This window comes from Rattus rattus, chromosome 4 (genome assembly GCF_011064425.1).
Source record: "Rattus rattus isolate New Zealand chromosome 4, Rrattus_CSIRO_v1, whole genome shotgun sequence".
NCBI lineage: Eukaryota > Metazoa > Chordata > Mammalia > Rodentia > Muridae > Rattus > Rattus rattus.
In genome coordinates, this window is record NC_046157.1 from 90,168,201 (window position 1) to 90,188,146 (window position 19,946).

Genomic DNA, 19,946 nt, shown 5'->3' on the forward strand with positions numbered 1-19,946 from the left:
TACTATATTAATCCTGCCAATCCATGAGCATGGGAGATCTTTCCATCTTCTGAGGTCTTCTTCAATTTCTTTCTTCAGAGTCTTGAAATTCTTGTTGTACAAATCTTTTACTTGCTTGGTTAAAGTCACACCGAGGTACTTTATATTATTAGGGTCTATTATGAAGGGTGTCGTTTCCCTAATTTCTTTCTCGGCTTGTTTCTCTTTTGTGTAGAGGAAGGCTACTGATTTATTTGAGTTAATTTTATACCCAGCCACTTTGTTGAAGTTGTTTATCAGCTTTAGTAGTTCTCCTTGGTGGAACTTTTTGGGATCACTTAAATATACTATCATATCATCTGCAAATGTGATATTTTTGACTTCTTCTTCCCATCTGTATCCCCTTGACCTCCTTTTTGTTGTCTGATTGCTGGCTAGAACTTCAAGAACTATATTGAATAAGTAGGAGAGAGGGGTTTCTTGTCTAGTCCCTGATTTTAGCGGGATTTTTCCAAGTTTCTCTCCATTTAGTTTAATGTTAGCCACTGGTTTGCTGTATATGGCTTTTTACTATGTTTAGGTATGGGCCTTGAATTCTATTCTTCCAGGACTTATCGAAGGTGTTGAATTTTTGTCAAATGCTTTCTCAGCATCTAATGAAATGATTATGTGGTTTTGTTCTTTCAGTTTGTTTATATAATGGATCACGTTGATGGTTTTCCGTATATTAAACCATCCCTGCATGCCTGGGATGAAGCCTACTTGATCATGGTGGATGATTGTTTTGATGTAAGATTGCGATTTTAAATAATAACCTGCAAACGATACATGCATATTTTAAAATTGCTAACAAGGAGCTAACAATATCATCAATTTTATTTCCATAAAAATCAGTTTTTCTTTGATATCCTACAGAAACTTCAAAACATTTTGTTTTTATTAGATAATATAAACCATTATTCACTTTTTAGGTGAATGGTACCAATATCTAAAGTGAATGACTTAAAAAACATAAATGTGAAAACTTATAGACCATCTATAGAGATGGGACATTTATGCAAACTAGCAAGGTGATGAATTTGAGTGATAACCAAGAAAGTGCATGGGAAAAGGTAGGGAAAGATGTTTCGTTTTAAATGATGAAACAATGGAGAATCTAAACTACATTTAAAAAGATGGATTATAAAGACAATCAAACATGTACCAGATTGTCAAGAAATGAGGATATTAGCAATTATAAGAGCCAGCAAATGGATCAGTTTCTAAAAACTAAAACAAAAAATAGTAATGGCAGGGAGTCAGAAAAAAGGTGGTATTTCATGTGAGTGTCTTGAGAACATATAGTTTTGCTGTAAGGCACATCCATGTTATGTGATGATCCACACTTTCATACCATAAGATGATCCACACATCCATGTCATACAGTGATCTACTTATACACATCATACAATTATAAAAACTTCTACACCATACCATTGGATGATTCATATGTACACACACATATGCAAATACACATACATATACATGTGCACACATATGCATACCCAAATATATACACAAACATAAAACACACATATTTTTCAAACTTGGATATTATGTGTAATGTTGCATTTGAGGAAGACTCTGGCAATGGAAAAACACAGTTCTCACATTAAGGGAAATAAACATCTATTTTGGAGCTAAATTTCAGTGATCATGGCCTGGAAAACATGCAGCTGGGTTACTGTGGATGCCATGTTCCAACATGGAAGCAGCCTTGTGAAGTTTCATAGTAACAGAATAAAAAATTATAAATCAATTTAAAGATACCTTGGTGAAAATATCAGAGAGGTAGTTAAAGCAAGATGGGGGAAAGTGCTCCCATAGCCTCTGATGCTATCGGATGACAGTCTTACCTTTTGGGTGGGTGGAAGCTAGTGATCTGTTCTGTTAATAAATTCCAAGAGGTCTTTATTAGTCATGGGATGTCAGCCCTCATTGCCTTGGTTTACCAACCAGCACCATGGGTAGCTGTGGAAATGATGCGAGCTGAGATGCTGCTGCTCACTTTCTGATATGGAGTTACAAAGGAAAACTAAGGAGTGGGGCTCAGAGCTGGGCTAGTCTCCTCGCATGATGGTGGAAGAATGCTGAGGCTAACCATTCAGACACTCTTCTCAGTGTGTCTGGAAACGCTGCCATAGAGGTTGGCGGAAAAGAAGGCAGTTAACATAGGATGACCTGGGAGGAGCCAGGTGGTTGTGTATGTGAACAAAATGGGGAGGGAGGAGGAAGGAGAGAGAGAGAACTCTTCCACAGTAATTTTGGAGGTGAGGCTGACTGATGCTCTACCATCTTGAATGTGTTACTTCTAAGGTCACTTCATCTGTCTTTGTTGTCATCAGCAGCAACAAAGAGCGAATCAACAAGAGCATGGAAAAGCAAATGTGTATGGGTTCATGAGCATACTGAGAACTCCACACATGCAACTTCAGTTGCAACAGCTCAGACAAGAAACCACATCAGCAGCAAAAGGGGCTGGTAGCATCATCCTAGCTACAACTCTATTACTCTGGGAAAAGAGGAGCCAACTATTTTTAGCTATATTTCTTGTCACATTTTAGAGTCACATTTAAGGCTTTTAGACAGAAGGAAAGAGAAGAAAAGCAATTTTAAATATTAGATGCAATTTTCCTCATCTTTGAACTAAAAAAGAATATGTAATAAGAACTGAAATAAGTGACCATATTCTGAGGTACTCTGAGCTGATCTTCTTTTACATTCCCTGTAGAATAATAAGATTATAAATTTGAATTGATTGTACTGACTCTTAAGTCTAAGACTGTACCATTGACCTAGATGCTGTACCATTGACCTAGATGCCATTCCTGCTATCTTTAAAAGTCAATTTATTTATTTAATTGTGAGCGTTGGTGCTGTGCATGTGCTTGGGCAGGTGGAGGTGGGCCTAAGTGCTGTGCATGTGGTGGTCAGCAAACACTTGCAGGAATTGGTTCTTTCCTCATGGCTTTTCGGGATTTGAACTCAAGTCATCAGGCTTGGTCACAAAGCTTACTTACCCACTAAGCCATCTCACCGGACCCCTCTCTAAGGCTTTTATTTGCTAAAATGAGTCTCACTAAAAATGAACACTGAATGGCTAATGAAACACCATGCATGAGCTTAAGTAATAAGATGTAAAAAAGCCATGCACAATCCATTCATATGGAAGGAAGAGGGGGTTAGCTGTACTTTGATGGCTAAATTGATGCCTCAGAAAATAACTTCTTGAAACAAATTCTTAGCCTTATAGTTTGTGGCCATATTCAGTCCTGAGTACTGAATTCTGTGTGTTATACATCTGCCTAATAAAGATATCCACAGCTATTTCATTGTGATTGCCACAATATTTTTAGCAAGGTTTATCCTTACATTTTGATAACCTGTTCCCTGTGATTTCTACAAGTATTTGGTATCTTTTGAATGTTGTGTTTGCTTTATCTAAAACAATTCTGAAAACCCTAAAATTGTACTTTTATATGAATACATAGCTGTTTCTCCAATTCTCTCTAGAAATATTATATAACACAGAGACAAACCTGCTTAGAAATAGCTACATGACTTCTCAGGAACATATCAAATAAACACTTGACCTCAGCCTTGACTCAAGAATCCATAGAAGAATGAAATAATTTATTGGGATTCCTCATAATAGGGTTGAAAACCAGGGCCATCTGCATACTATTGAGCTAGCCAATCAGTAGTAGGTCTGTCTACCACTGCCTGTCCTATATGACTCTTACTCAACAACAAAGATGAGGAAAGTATGTGTTTCAGAATACTACCTAGTGTTTCAGTACAGAAATGACTAGAGTTTCAGAGGACATAGGCTGAGCCACTTTGATTCAGTGATTCTGAGGGTCTCACCCAAAGCTGTCTGACCTTAGCAAGGATGTCTTACTTTGCTGCAGTTGGGCACCAGGAACAGGGGAGTGGTGGTTTGTGACAAGATGAAATTGATCTGGCTAGGGTTTGGAGAGAATTCTTCAGTGCAAAATTGAAATAAACCAAAGTATCTTGTAACTTTAGGGTCCTTTAAGACTCTACCTGCAATTAAGAACACTGTATCTCTGATTTACCTTGACTGGCATTATGATCTGGTATTTGGAATGAATGTATTGGCCCTAGAACATGGGCCTTCTCTATCCCTACTTTTCCTGTTAATTCTTCCTACATGTAACTGTTTGCACTTTGGATTTTGCTTGTCCTGTGTCTTCCTATCCTGGAGTGTTCTGGTTAAATTCTCTCTTCCCAGGTAATCCAAAGGGCAGTTAATGAAAAATGAAAACCATTTTGATTCTCTATTTGCCTTTTTGTGACAATGACCTCAATTAAGATGCAACTAGAATTTTGGATTCCAACTCTAGGGTGATTGGTTGGTGCTGCTTGTATATTACAGCAATTAGAAACACTGATCTTCATGTTTCACTGTGTACAGTACCTGGCCATAGTCTGAATTATGGAAACCACAAGCTCCAGCAACTATAGCATAACACTAAAATAACAACAATTTCTACTGATGGCATTTATAAAAATAGCCAAGAAATCATAATAGGCTTAAGCAAGAATCTTTTTTCCCTTTTAATAAAGCATGGTTTCATTATTTCAAACACTACATTTTAACTCAATTTTATTTCTTTAATATAATACTTCATCTTTCTATTAAATTATACTTGCAATTTTTTCAATAGTCAAATGCTCTATTGTAAATATTCTTGCAAATCTGGAAGTCTGGGTTGAGCACATTTGCCTCTGCCTCTGCCTCTGCCTCTGCCTCTGCCTCTGCCTCTGCCTCTGCCTCTGCCTCTGCCTCTGCCTCTGCCTGCCTGCCTCTGCCTCTGCCCCTGCCCCTGCCCCTGCCCCTGCCCCTGCCCCTGCCCCTGCCCCTGCCCCTGCCCCCTGCCCCTGCCCCTGCCTCTGCCTCTGCCTCTGCCTCTGCCTCTGCCTCTGCCTCTGCCTCTGCCTCTGCCTCTGCCAGGAAGGTGGGAAATGGGTATCTGGCAAATACAGAGTGCAGAATCAGAGCCATACATGTGTAACCACCGTGTATGACAGAGGTGCAGCTGAGATGCTGCCAGGAAATGAAGCTTTCAAAAGCTATCCTGGATCAATTGGATATCCATTTAGAAAATATGAATCTAGACTCCCTTTTCATACTGTATGAAATCAATCGCAGCTAAGCTGTTAACAAAATGCAGAGGTTGAAAAGGACCAAGAGACATCAGAGCGATGCATCTTAATGACCTGTAAGTAGACATAGTCTTCCAAATGGAACACAATGCATAGGAGTACACCTAGTACCTCTGAAGCAAAGGAGGAAGAGGAAGGGGCAATTTCCACTGGTTAGAAACTCGACTGGCATCTCGTAGGGTGTACAAATGCACTTACAGTACTCAGCACCACATACCTCGGGAAAATGAAAATGACTTTCCTACCATAAAATATCTCTTTACATATCACTAGAAGGAAGGAAAAATAGAAATTATGGTTCATTCAGGAAAGATATGGGGTAAGATGAAGGATCATATACTACATGTTAATACTATAGCCATATGCTACATATTAATAAGTGTGTTCTTTCTATTAAATTTTTGGCAGTCCCTATTAAAGTAGAAAGATACTTGGTGACCCAGAAAGATGGACTTAAAGTCAACGGTCATCCTACATGGAAATGTGTGTGTGTGTGTGTGTGTGTGTGTGTGTGTGTGTGTGTGTGTTCATATATCTCATATATGTAGACATACATTAATTTACATGTATATTATGTACAGATGTTTACATGGGTATTTCTCAAAGAACTAACACTGATTTACACTTTCAAATAAACATATATTCCATCACAATGAAATTAAAAGATGGACACTTGCATAGTCAGTTAATGAAGCATTCTATAGCAATGAAAGTACTTTGTTTCCTAGTGAAAGATTCTATACCCAAAAGTAAGTGATATTATTTTCTTTACACTGTATTTCTAACTGATTCAAGCATAACTCCTGTGTGATAATAATTGTGCTGCTTATTTAGGGGAAAGTAGTAATCAGTGTGGATCATAACAAATTCTTCTGATTCTAGTTGTATCCCTGACCATGGGTGATTTCAGGAACAGGTAGCCTTGGAAAATTTATCCATCTCCTTCTTTAATGTTAGTTCATTTTTTGGTATATGCTATTCTTAAACTATACCTTTTAAAGTTGAATACCTCTCCAGCCCCAAGTAACATGTTTTAAATCAAAGATCAATGTTTAATTTTGCTTGAAACATCACTGCAAAGGTAAGTAAGTTATAGAGAGCCTGAATCAGTACTTTTGTGCATGGTACACAAGTCTTTTGGTATGATAGACCTACATAATACAGTGATAGCCACATACAAAATCAGTCTAATACAAATGAATAGTTATGGACAATAAAAGAAGAACTTTAATGGTGATGTAGTAGATATTTTTAATGTCTACTTTAACCCAACATAAAGTTCACTAATAATACTTCACTTCACTTATAAAGCTGTAATGGCATAAGATCATGAGCTCTTGTGGTAAAAACAAAGGCTGATGTTAGGTGATTTGCTTTCCTTTGAGTCCCACGGACTCCACGAAAAGAAAAATCCATGGAATCTCTGAAGCAGTATTTAAATATGTTGGAAAACTGAAAGGAACCATTTCAGTTGTAATGAAGGTTGTACAATAACTGGATTCTGAGACCATGTGACACCTGTATGCTTGCGTCACACATTGGGGGTACTTTGGTATGGTCAGTTTAACTCTAACCTTGGCTCTAAAGGAATACTAATAGCGTTCAGAAGTGGTCTTCTTTACTGTATTAAGATATTTAACATTTCTTTTTAAAAGTAGAGAAGTCATCTTGGTTCCTACAGGGAAACAACATACGGGAAAGAAAGAGTCTTATGACAGCCACACCCTTTCTTTCATTGTACTTCGTTGTGAAATCCAGCAGATTAGAGATTGCATGGATCCACCTCACTTCTAGTCTTCTCTTCCCTAATCTTTTGTTGAGTCCCATTGTTCTTGCATGCTGCTGTCTCCTACTGGCTCTATTGCTCTTTCCTTTTCCTGAATCATTCACTTCAGAGTGAGGAAGAGAGACAAATACTGACAGGCTGAGGAGGGGTCAGATCATAGGAAATTTTACACCTTACACCAATGGTTTATTCCAGTCCTTATTATGATTATCCATCCCCTGAGTCTCTTGATCAATCTGTTCTCTGTTTATCGTCTTCATTCCTCCTGTCCCAAATGTTCTGGGACAAAATGCTATGGTAAAAGCAGTGTTTCCCGAGCAATGGAAACACTCAGAGTATCATTAGAACATCAGCCACAGCAGGTTCACTTAAATGTCTCTCCACATTTAATGCTAGACCACATCAATTAATTTTTAAAGAAATGGTTAAACCAAGTTAGTAATTATTTATATGCAGTGCACATGCTCCTGTGCACATCATTATATTTTAATTTACTTTTAAACAAGTAAGCCAAGATGACTTTTAAATTATTTCCCACCTGTCATGAAGGCTAATAAAGTAAACTACTTATTTACACTCTATCAAATGTACTCCTCCCTTTCCTGTTATTTAGGACTATGGACATTTTAATGACATAGCTCTACAGGAAATAAAGCTCAGAGGGAAATGTGTTTAACTTCTTTGCTTTTCAGCTCACACCCATAGCTGAAAAGCACCCAATGAAAAGGGGGAAGAAATACTTTGGAAGTTGAAAACAAGAAAACAACACATCCAGTGTTTCTTCATTGTTTGCCATTAATTGTGCTACATAAAGCATGGAGACAACAAAGCAAACTATCTCAGGAAGTAATTAATTACCTGTGATCTGCATCAACAGAGAATTCAATTATGTTTTCATTTTAGTGCAATGGATTAGGATCAGCTCTTTATAAAGGCTGTAAACCACAGTGTTCCCATAATCCTCTGTCTCTCGGCTAATGGCATTAAATATCATTAAATAGGATCCATGGACCACCACAGATGATATGTCAGAGGTCAATACATGGGAATATAAAGATTTTGAGGAGGAAAAGTCTTTTCAGTTAATTTGCTATGGATTTGGTAGTGTTTTTCTTAGATCAACCAATGTGTTTGCTACCTTTTTGTTACTATGAATAGAATTCTAGAAGGACTACTAAAATCTTTATTTTTAGCTCACGGGTTTGGAAGTTTTAGTTCATCATAGTCGTGAAGCCATGACAAATCTGTTCACATCATGACAGAATGAGTTCAGAGTGAGGCTGGTCTGCAACCATTCCACCCTCAGCATGCCAATCACCGATGGTAGAAACCAAGCAGGATCAGACCTGTTAGGTGCTTTGGTGGAGGAGAATGAGACATGTGATGTCCAGGGAAAATCTGCTCCTAATGACCTATTACTTCTAGCACTGCTCTGTTCCTTACATTTCCAGAATATCTCTAAATAGTATCACTGTCTGAGGACCAAGAATTCAAACCATGAAATATTATAAGTAAACTATAGTGTGTGTGTGTGTGTGTGTGTGTGTGTGTGTGTGTGTGTGTGTGTGTGTGTGTGTGTGTGTGTGTTGTCTTGGATAAGTGTACGATTTAATAAGTAGAATCAAAAGTTGCATGAAAACATTAATGGTCATACTTCCGTGTGGCAAGTCATCTAGAAACATAAACTTTCGTTGGTGCACGTGCTTGTGTATGTGTAGAATGACTTGGTGAAATCAGTACTCTCCTTCTCCCACACTGTTTCCAGGAATCTAACTCAGGTCTTCAGTCTTGGCCAAAGTAGCCTACCTGCTGAGCCATCTTTGTAGATCTATCACTTTAATTTATTATATATATGATATATAATATCATATCATATATAAAGAATATATATATGCTTTTTAATTGGCACATGGTAATTATATATATCTGTGGAACTGCTATGTTTATGCTGTATAATGGCTGAATACATCCACTGTAATGAGAGAAAGAAATTCTCTTCTGTATTCTCCAGTTAATAATGACCATAACCATGAGTAATTTTTAAAAAAATTGGGTTTTGTTTATTTTTACTATTTTATTAAATGTTTAGTTTAAAATACTTTCTTTATTCCTGAGAATTTCTCTTTTATTAATCCTTCCATTCGTTTATATCTCAAATTATCTCCCACTTCCTGGTTACCTATCCACAAAATCCCCTCTCCTTTGCCTCTATGAGGGTGCTCCCCCACCTTCCCACTCTCTCCCACCCCACTGCTACAGCATCCCCCTATGCTGGGACATCAAATCTCCACAGGATCAAGGGTGTCCTCTCCCATAGCTGGAGCCATGGATCCCTCCCTGTACATTCCTTGATTGGTGGTCTAATTCCTGGGAGCACTGGTTGGTCCAGTCAGCCTACATAGTTCTTCCTATGGGGTTGCAATCCCCCTCAGCTCCTCCAGTCCTTCTGCCAGCTTCCTCACCGAGGTCCCAACCTCACTCTGAAGATTAGCTCCAAGCATCCACATCTGCATTGGTCAGTTGCTGGCAGAACCTCCCAAGGAACAGCTACATATCAGATTCCTGTCAGTTAGCTACTCTTGGCAACAGCAACAATGCCTGCAGGGTTTGGTGTCTGTAGACAGAATGGATCCTCAGGTGGGGTGGTCCTTCAGTTTCTGCTCCATTTTTTGTCCTGTCTTTCCTTCAGACAGGAACTCTTCTGGGATAAAAACTTTGAGACAGGTGTGTGGCCCCATCCTTCCACAAGAGGCCTTGCCTATCTACTGAAGATAGTTTCCTTAGGTTCTAACTCCCCTTCACCGTGCATTTCCGCTAAAATCATCCCTGTTGGATCCTGGGAGCCTCTCCTTTCCCTGCCATCTGGGACCCTCCAGTGGCTATTCCCAGTTCCGCACCCCCACTGTTATATATTTTTATTTGATTCTCTAACCCTCTATACCTCTCACCCATCACTTCTAGTACATTTTTCCTTTTCCTCTTTCCATCCAAGATACTTCTTCTCTCTACCACCCTTGATCATCCTGTTCCTCCCTCCATGCAGGACTGAAACATCTACACCCTGGTCTTCCTTCCTCCTAAGCTCCATATGGTCTGTGAGTTGTATCATGGGCTAATATCCACTTATCAGTGAGTACATACCATGTGTGTTCTTTTGTGTTTAGGTTACCTCACTCACGATGATGTTTTTTAGTTACATCTGTTTGCCTATGAATTTCATGAAGCCATTGTTTTTAATAGCTGAGTGGTACTTCATTGGGAAAATATGCCACATTTTCTGTATCCACTCTTCTGTTGAGGAACATCTGGATTCTTTCTAGTTTCTAGCTATTATAAATATGGCTCCTGTAAACATAGTGGGACATGTGTCCTTGTTATATGTTGGAGCATCTTTTGGGTATACGCCCAGGAGTGGTATAGCTGGATTGTCAGGTAGGACTATTTTCTCAGGAACCACCAGTTTGATATCCAATATGGTTTTACCAGCTTACAGTCCCATCAGAAACTGAGGGGTGTTCCTCTTTCTCCATTTCCTCACCAGCATCTGCTGTCACCTGCATTTTTGATCGTAGCCATTCTGACTAACATGAGGTGGAATCTCAGAGTTGTTTTGATTTACATTTCCCTGATGATTAAGGATGTTGAACATTCCTTTAGGTGCTTCTCTGTCATTTGAAATTCCTCAGCTGAGAATTCTGTTTAGCTCTGTTTTTAATAGGGTTATTTGGTTCTTTGGAGTTTAACTTCTTTGTATATATTGGATGTTAGCCCTCTATCAGATGTAGGATTGGTAAAGATCTTTTTTGCAATCTGTTGGTTGCTGTTTTGTCCAAATGACAGTGTCCTTACTTAGCTCTACAGAAGTTTTGCAGTTTTATGAGATCCCATTTGTTGATTCTTGATCTTAGAGCATAAGCCATTGGTGTTCTGTTCAGAAATTTCCCCCCTGTGTCTTGTGTTCCAGGCTCTTCCCCACTTTATCTTCTGTTAGTTTGTGTATATCTGGTTTTACGTGGAGGTCCTTGATCCACTTAGACTTGAGCTTTGTACAGAGCGATAAAAATGGTTCGATTTGCATTCTTCTATGTGCTGACCACCAGTTTAACCAGTACCACTTGTTGAAAAGACTGTCTTTTTTTTTCCATTGGATGGTTTTGGCTCCTTTGTCAAAGATCAAGTGACCATAGGTGTGTAGATTCATTTCTGGGTCTTCAATTCTATTCCACTGATCTATGTGCCCGTCTCTATACCAATACCATACAGTTTTTATCACTATTGCTCTGCAATACTGCTGGAGGTCATGGATGGTGATTTCCCCCAGAAGGTTTTTTATTGTTGACAATAGTTTTCGCTGTTCTGGATTTTTTGTTATTCCAAATGAATTTGAAAATTGCTCTTTCTAACTCTATGAAGATTTGAGTTGGAATTTTATGGGGATTTCATTGAATCTGTAGATTGCTTTTGGCAAGATTTTTACTATATTAATCATGCCAATCCATGAGTATGGGAGATCTTTCCATTTTTGAGATCTTTTTTGATTTCTTTCTTCAGGGACTTGAAGTTCTTGTCATGTTGGTCTTTCACTTGCTTGGTTAGAGTCACACCAAGATATTTCATATTATTTGTTACTATTGTGATGGATGTTGTTTCCCTAATTTCTTTCTGAGTTCTTTTATCTTTTAAATAGAGGCAGGCTACTGGATGTGTCAGAACACCTGAGGGTGGGGGTGGAGCTGCAACTGGAACATGGACTGAGTGGGCGGGGATCCAGAGCAAAGACTCTGCTCCAGACACAGGTGCAAACCAGAAGGAGTATTCTTGAGAATTTCATACATAAATAAAATGAAACATTAACATATCACATCACATTATATCATCATATCACCTCTATCTCCCTGTTCAATTCCCCTAACAAAATACCTTCTTGTTCATTTTGATGTCATTTTAATGGGCCGTAACCAATGAATAGGTTTTAGCAGTCAACACTATAATCATGGTGTCAATAAATCCCTCACTTCACAGAACAGTTTTTAATAATTTAAATTAGCCACAGAGAATCCCAATTATCAGATAATGCTGATACATTCTGTAGCTCAGACTTTCCATTGTTTTAAAGTTATTTTAATTCTTAGTTACATTAACTGATTTCCCCCATGTATCCTGATTTGATTTGTGAGGAGTTGAACCAATGTATTGTTCCAAAATAAAACTTAAAGAGTAATGTCTGTCTGTTAGAGTCTCCTGACCACAGGTGCCATCCTTTTACATGTGTACCCATCCTGAAATTCTCTGAGACCTGCATGCACTTTGTCTTAAAGAAAATATACATCTTAATTTACTTAACCCAGAAAGTAAGACATCAGCCTAAGAAATACTCAACTTTGATACAGAGGACTTTCAACTTAAGAAAGCATGCTTGGTTGTGGGTTTGTCCTATAAGTATTACTCATAGGGTGTTGACTTTGGTAAAGGGCTCAATAAACACATAACAAAGAATTGGGAGGGAAAACTTGAAAATTATTGCATAAAATACAAGAACAGAAGGGGACATTAGCAATATTTGTAAAAAGCAACTCTTGTACTAGGTAAGAAATGTGACTTAATGTCAAAGGTGAGTTTCATATTCACACAATGGTTTTTTTCAATTTTGTTAAATTTCTAGTGTTGCACACATGGCTGCTGTTGGTCAGGTTGTCCCGGAATACTTTGTTTCTCCCTCTTCCATTGAGTGAAACAATCTCCTGACAAGCTCTAGAATATTGCACACTGGGCACTGGGTAATCTCACTACTGCGCTAATGGCTGGAATTGTGCAGCATCTGAACAGCGTTCAGTGTCTTTTGCCTTTCTTCAGTATTTTTTTTTCATTACATTCAAACCATCTTATTTCCATTGAAACCATAAGGGTACTACTCTGAAATAGCTTGAAATTACTTTTTCTTTGATTTCTGTGTAATTTTATACACATTTCTTCCCTGACTGCTGGCCTTCCCTTCCTTCCTCCCTTCCTTCCTTCCTTTCTCTTTGTTTCCTTTTTCTTCTTTGCTTTCTTTTTAAAAGTATTATTATTGTTGTTCACTCTTCCTTTTCTTTCTCCTCTCTTCCTCATTTTTTCTCAATTGTCTTTTTTCCCCAAGCAGATATTATTCTAAATTTCCGAACAACTTATGTCAGCAAGTCTGGCCAAGTTATCTTTGAAGCGAGATCCATTTGCATCCACTACGTCACCACCTGGTTCATCATTGATCTGATTGCTGCCCTGCCCTTTGACCTCCTGTATGCTTTCAATGTCACAGTGGTGAGTAGACATCTTCCACGTGGCCTTTAAGTGATGTGTTTGATTTTCATATATTTACCATTAAATGCTCCCTGGGGTTTGTGACCTCTGTAATAAGTATGTGGAGATGTTTTGTGATGAACAGACCAGATTCTCCACTTGAGAAAGTGAATTCTTTCTGTTCTCTTCCTTCAATACTCAGAACTGTCAACATCTAGTGCGTTGGTGGCCCTGGGCAAATAACCAAGACACAGGGCATGCAGAGCAAAGGCACAAGCAACCGCATGCAGTTGCAGCTTTACTGATCCTTATATAGACAGGAATATGCGTTACCTCAATTTCCCCTTTGGCAAGATACCGTTAATATCATTATTTCCACGATACCAGGAACAACTGAGGCAATACTAAACACAGAAATAAGACTAAGCAAAGGCTTCTCCTTAAAATATTTATATAACAAATCAGCTGGAGAGACAGCTCAGTGGTTAAGAGCACTGACTGCTCTTCCAGAGGTCCTGAGTTAAAATCCCAGCAACCACATGGTGGCTCACAACCATCTGTAATGAGATCTGGTGTGTCTGAAGACAGCTACAGTGTCCTTACATAACAAATCACCCTTCTTCCTATTATCAAAATATACTTGTCCTAACCCAGAGAGCATGAGAGCCGCTTCCACAGAAACAGAACATAGCAGAACATAGTTTAAGGTCAAGTGAGAAAAACATTTTCTTCTCAAGGGCAGCATTCCAGCCCCCACGTGCACGTGTCATAAGTCCTTACTTGATCCTTCCTGGGAGCTGTATCTCTATGTCTCCACACAGAACTAGAGATAGCATATCCAGAAAGAAAGCCTGCATCTGTCATAAGTTTTGAGTCACTAAACAAATCTTTTGATACCAAACCACCTCTAGGGATAGAATCATCACTTTAGATTTCTGAATGGGAATTGGCTGAAGAATGTGTTGGAGAAATGCAAAATATATTTTTCTCTTTTTGTGATCTCTGTCTCTCTTTATACTTTCACTATTCATTAACAAGGCTAACTGAAGGCTGATCACACAAACTGGAATGCTGGAAATAAGAGTAAGGGAATTCAGCCACTTCAATGGCACATTAACACTTGTACTTTCTGTTCTTTCTTCTTCTCAGTCTCTTATTATCCTGTTTTCTCACAAGGAAAAAAGTGTTTCATTTGCACTAACAACTATTTTTACATTCAGTGAACACTTTTAAAGACGGTGCTTATAAGTGCTTCCTTATAACCAGAGAGATGTTTAGGAAGACCAATTTTGACATGGATTTTGATTTGGCAATGTTTTTTTATTGTTGTTTTGCTTTGTTTTAATTATAGTAACCAATGTTAGCCTGTAAAAACAAATGTTCTAAACGTGAGTTCAAATTAAACAAATTCCCTTATCAGTTGATAGCTCTTCATATACGTCACTTCCTTTTGAAGACTTGTTAATTACCTGTGTTGTAAGAATTTTCTTTCTCTTTTTTTTTTCTTAATTGGGAGTTTGAGGGTGATATTGTCAGAATAAAAGCTACCCAAAAAAAGCTAGCACACAATATGAATTTGCACGATATTGGACAGTGACCTGGGCTTTCTAAACCAGTTTTAAGATGAATTTGTCTAGATAGGTACCATAATGAAAGTAAAGTGACTACAAGTAAGGATTTTACAAAGCTTCAAAATAATCTAAAAGGAGTATATGTCACAAAAGGTTTATTAGAGCATTCTAAATTCTTTGGTCAAGTTACCAAATAAATTCTGTTTAATACAATCTGATTTTAAATTAATTTGCTAATTTGTTACTGAATATTAATAGAATTTTTCTGGTCTATTTTTCTCTAGGTACTGAAATAGGATAATTTTAAACATGTATATAATATAGAATATAAATATGTACAAGAAATATTCAGTGTATGTTTCTATACTGTACTGCTAACATCATCATTGTCTAATTAACAGGCAAGATTCTCTTACTTGGTGATCACTTGGCCAATCCCCTCCCCCTTCTCTTCAGTGTCTTGGGAATCTTAAATAAAGGCTGTGTGAATAATGCAAGTCAGAAAAGAAAACAAGAGGGCAAAGGAACTTTCTACTAGAGATACTGCTCCTACTTTTAACAAGCCTGGTCATTTAAAAAGCAGTACAAATCTGCTGTCCTTAACTAAAGTAATAAGTATAAAATGTTCTATTTGAAAAGAAGAGCTTGTCCAAGATATCCTGTTCTTTTTCTAACAAAACATGTGATGAGAACAACTCCTAAGAAGAAATGTCCTTAGACATAGAAACTAAAAATAAGCCAGCTCCTAGCAGACTTAAAATGTGTCCAGTGAATACATCTCCATAGCAGACACTCATAATGCACATCGCCCTCTGAAGTGTTCGGCCCTCACTGCTACTAATTGGCAAATGTTTTCAATACATTCATACAGTCACCTATGGAAATCCACTGTGCACCTCGCTCTGAAAGGCTTTCACAGAGACAAAATGAGGAAGGACAGATAACGTAGAAGACAAGGGTGCGGATTATTTGTCTTCTGAGCAAAAAACAAAAAAAAAAAAATCAAACCTTTTTTATTTTGATTTGGCACATGATTGTTGTTGTCATCGTTGTTGTTGTTTCATTTTGTTATATCCAGTTAATAGAAAAAAACTGCTACTAGAGACTTTACACTTGTCCACAAGTGGCTAATAATTCTCACTCCTGAAAAATTCAGGATATTGATCTCAAAAAGCAATGAGAAACATGAGGTCCCCCATTCTTCAAGAACCTCCATCCTCATTCATAGCAGGAAGTGGCTGACTCTTAGGTGAGCAATTGCTTTTCTTGTTTGGAATGTCCCAGCATATCACCAGGGTACGTCGTCCTGAACTGGAGTTCACAGGCCTTGCTTGTGGAAATGGTGACAGAAGCAAAGCTCCACGTTCTTCCCTGAACCATTCCCCCTGAGACCAGAGAAGATGAGGCATCTGAATCGCTCCGGATTCAGACGACCTTCCCTATTGGGAGTTCCGTACCAGGCTTCATTTCACTTAAAATTGTCATCTATCAAATTCAGCAACCTATTAAACAACGTTCATTCATAATAATTCTCTAAGTGACAAAGTCAACATTATAAAATCCTTGCAGGTGATCCTGTAATCATACCAGCTTGGTGTATGGTAGACGAGGTATTCTCCCTGCAGGGAAAAAGGAAACTAAACTTGACCATAAAGAGTATGGAGAAGAAATAAAAGAGCAGCTTCCCCAGGTGCCTTTAAGATTTTCTTTTATTAGGGCCTGTGAAATGACTCAGCAGATAAGTGTCTGCTACTCAGCCTGATGACATGAGTCACAGCTCAGGTTTCCACATGGTACAGAGAACCCACTCCTAGGAGTTACCCTGTAATGTCCACACCTGTGGGCAGGCCAGCAGGCAGGAAGAAAGGAGGGAAAGGAAGGAGGGGGAGGGAGGAGAGGAGAAAAAGGGGAGGGCAGGGAAGGGGAGAGAAAGTAAGGGGAGGGAAGAGAAGGGGAAGGAAGTAAGATGAAGGGATAAAAAATTAGTTAAGGACCCCATATGAACAACAATGCCAACCAACTAGAGCTTCCAGGGACTAAGCCACTACCCAAAGACTATACATGGATTGACCCTGGGCTCCAACCTCATAGGTAGCAATGAATATCCTAGTAAGAGCACTAGTGGAAGGGGAAGCCCTGGGTCCTGCTAAGACTGAACCCCCAGTGAACGTGATAATGGCGGGGAGGATGGGGAGGGGAACACCTATATAGAAGGGGAGGGGGAGGGGTTAGGGGGATGTTGGCCCGGAAACCGAGAAAGGGAATTACAAATTACAAATGTAAATAAGAAATACTCAACTTAATAAAGATGGAAAAAAATAAATAAAAAAAAATTTAAAAAAAATGTGTTTACCCTTAGGTAACATGTCACTGATAACAACATTCCTGCCTGAAAAGCTGAACCTGAGTCGGTTATGAGGACATAAGTAATGGTTGACAGGATAGTAAATGACCTGAATGTCTTACATCCAAATTAAAAGACTTGTTTTAGAAAACAGTTAGCCTGTGCTTTCAAAGCTATCCTTGTAGGCTGGAGAGATTGCTCAGTGGTTAAGAGCACTGGCTGCTCTTCTAGAGGACTCAAATTTGATTCTCAGGGCTCACTGTGGCTCAAAACCTGTAAATCCAGTTCCAAGGCGTCCCGTGCCCTCTTTTGGCCTCGGCAGCTACCAGGCACAGAAGTGGTACACAGACATATATGCCAGCAAAACACCCATACCCAAAAAGTAAAATAAAAATAAAAAAATTAAGAATATATCTCCAAAGCCAAGCCCTATCTGGATCACTAGCAAGCTGGGAAACTATTCCAGATTAAAGAAGAATAATAGAGAAAGCAACTGAATACAATGTGTGATCTTTGATTGGATTCCTAAAGGACATTAATGGGACTTGGGGGACATATTAAAGGGTGGTAACGAATCAATGTTAAATTTCCTGAGTGTAATCATTGTTATTGTCATTCAGAAGAATGCCCTTCTACATAGTGGAAATTTCATAATTTAAGAGTTAGTCTCAAACAGTTCAAAATAAAAGAAGATATTGGCATTTATGTGCAAATAGAGGGCTAAATAAAATGTTGCGAGAGTGAAAAAGAAAAAAAGAAAAGACTATTTCATTTAAGTGCAGAATAATTCACAAGGCTGGAATTGAGCACAATTTTTGAATATCTGTTTATCTGCTGAGATTTGAGCATCTTACATCTTAATAATCTGTCCATTCATTCCTTTTTGTTCATTCATTCTTTTTTGTTCGTTCATTTTTGTATCATTTGCTCATCTTTCAAATATTAGATAATGTTCTATATGCTTTAGAAATAAGGGAAGATGGGTAACTGAGGAGAGAATTAAAATCAACTGACCTGCTGATTTGTAGGCAATCCCCACTGAGGATACTGACTTCATCTCTGCCTTTGTTCTGTACAGGGAAGATACATTATAGCCACATGCTCTAATCACCTTCCTTACTTATAGTTCCATCCAAGAAATTAAATGGTCTAAGGGTCTACCAAACTCCCTTTCTATGTGAGTTGATACTCTGTGTTTTCTACTTCATGTTCTCTAAAGTGTATGACGATGTCAGAGAGCATGTGCTATATGCACCTCTCTTCAACATTAATTCCAGTCGTGCCTGTGTTCACCAATGGTGTTTCAATTAATGCCTAAATTCAGGACAACAGTCCTTGAGTTCTAAGTCTATAATTTAACTATTTATAAGTTAAATGTATTTAACTCTTGGAAAAGACAGGGCATAGTAGATGCAGCAAACGTTTCAAGTCCACTTCATTTTGGCTTTATAACACTCCAGAGAGAAGCTGAGGTTTGGAATGTCTAACCTGAATGTTTTCTCTGTTCATCGATAGTGTTAGAAGACAGGTAGGTTAGCAATTGACACAGCAGGTGCCACTGGTACTTACTCGAGTTTATGGGTCAGTTTTCTAAAGGAAATGAATCTTTCCAGGTCCGTGTGGGCTTCATAAAATCCTAGCCTCAGAAAAATAACACCACAGAAGTCTTAAATTAAAATTAGCTTCATTATGGCTTTCTTCAGTTCATTTGATATTCATGGATTACTATTGCAACGCAAATATATTATCTGTAGAGGGAAAGCAAAATTGGCACACTTGTCCAAGGTGACAAAGAAATCTTACACTTGGTGTGTTTTAGCTGTGCAGCAGTGTATACAAAATTGTATATAGTCAGTGTCTTAGTCAGGGTTTCTATTCCTACACAAACATCATGACCAAGAAGCAAGTTGGGGAGGAAAGGGTTTATTCAGCTTCCACATTGCTGTTCATCACCAAAGGAAATCAGGACTGGAACTCACACAGGGCAGGAAGCAGGAACTGACGCAGAGGCCATGGAGGGATGTTAATTACTGGCTTGTATCCCCTGGCTTGCTCAGCTTGCTCTCTTATAGAACCCAAGACCACCAGCCCAGGGATGGCACCACCCTCAATGGGCTGGGTCCTCTCTCCTTGATCACTAATTAAGACAATGCCTTACAGCTGGGTCTCATGAAGGCATTTCCACAACGGAGGCTCGTTTCTCTGTGGTAACTCCAGCTTGTATCAAGTTGACACACAAAACTAGCCAGTATAGTCAGGTAGAAAACAAAGTCAATCATAGTTAATAAAGTTAAGTTTCTGTGAGAACAATAACCTCTGAAACTTTTAGCCTATATTACTTCATCCTTTCACCTCTTGATATAGTGTCCAAAAAGCCAAAACACAACAGCACGATAAGCCGCCATTATTCTTCCTCCCAGAAACTTTCCACCTTGGATATGAGTTACAGAAAATGCTGTCCTGTGGATGTGTCCTCAAAGCTATGTTGCTCTGTCCCACCACAGGTGTCCCTCGTCCATCTTCTGAAGACTGTTCGGCTGCTCCGTCTTTTGCGCCTCCTGCAGAAGCTGGACCGTTATTCTCAGCACAGCACAATTGTCCTCACCCTGCTCATGTCCATGTTCGCTCTCCTTGCACACTGGATGGCATGTATCTGGTATGTCATTGGAAAAATGGAGAGGGAGGACAACAGCCTTCTCAAGTGGGAAGTCGGTAAGGGCTTCTGTCATGTTTTCCACTGTTAAAGGGGAGTGTTGTGTCA

At 38.7% G+C, this 19,946-nt stretch overlaps 1 protein-coding gene across 1 annotated transcript in view; it reads left to right on the forward strand.

Annotated features, from left to right (window-relative positions):
• Positions 1–19,946, forward strand: part of Kcnh8 (potassium voltage-gated channel subfamily H member 8) — a 582,230-nt gene that overhangs the window by 453,240 nt on the left and 109,044 nt on the right. The window contains exons 6-7 of the mRNA XM_032900823.1: positions 13,134–13,291; positions 19,690–19,897. Of these exons, the coding sequence (XP_032756714.1) occupies positions 13,134–13,291; positions 19,690–19,897 (366 nt within the window). The remainder of the gene's footprint in view (positions 1–13,133; positions 13,292–19,689; positions 19,898–19,946) is intronic.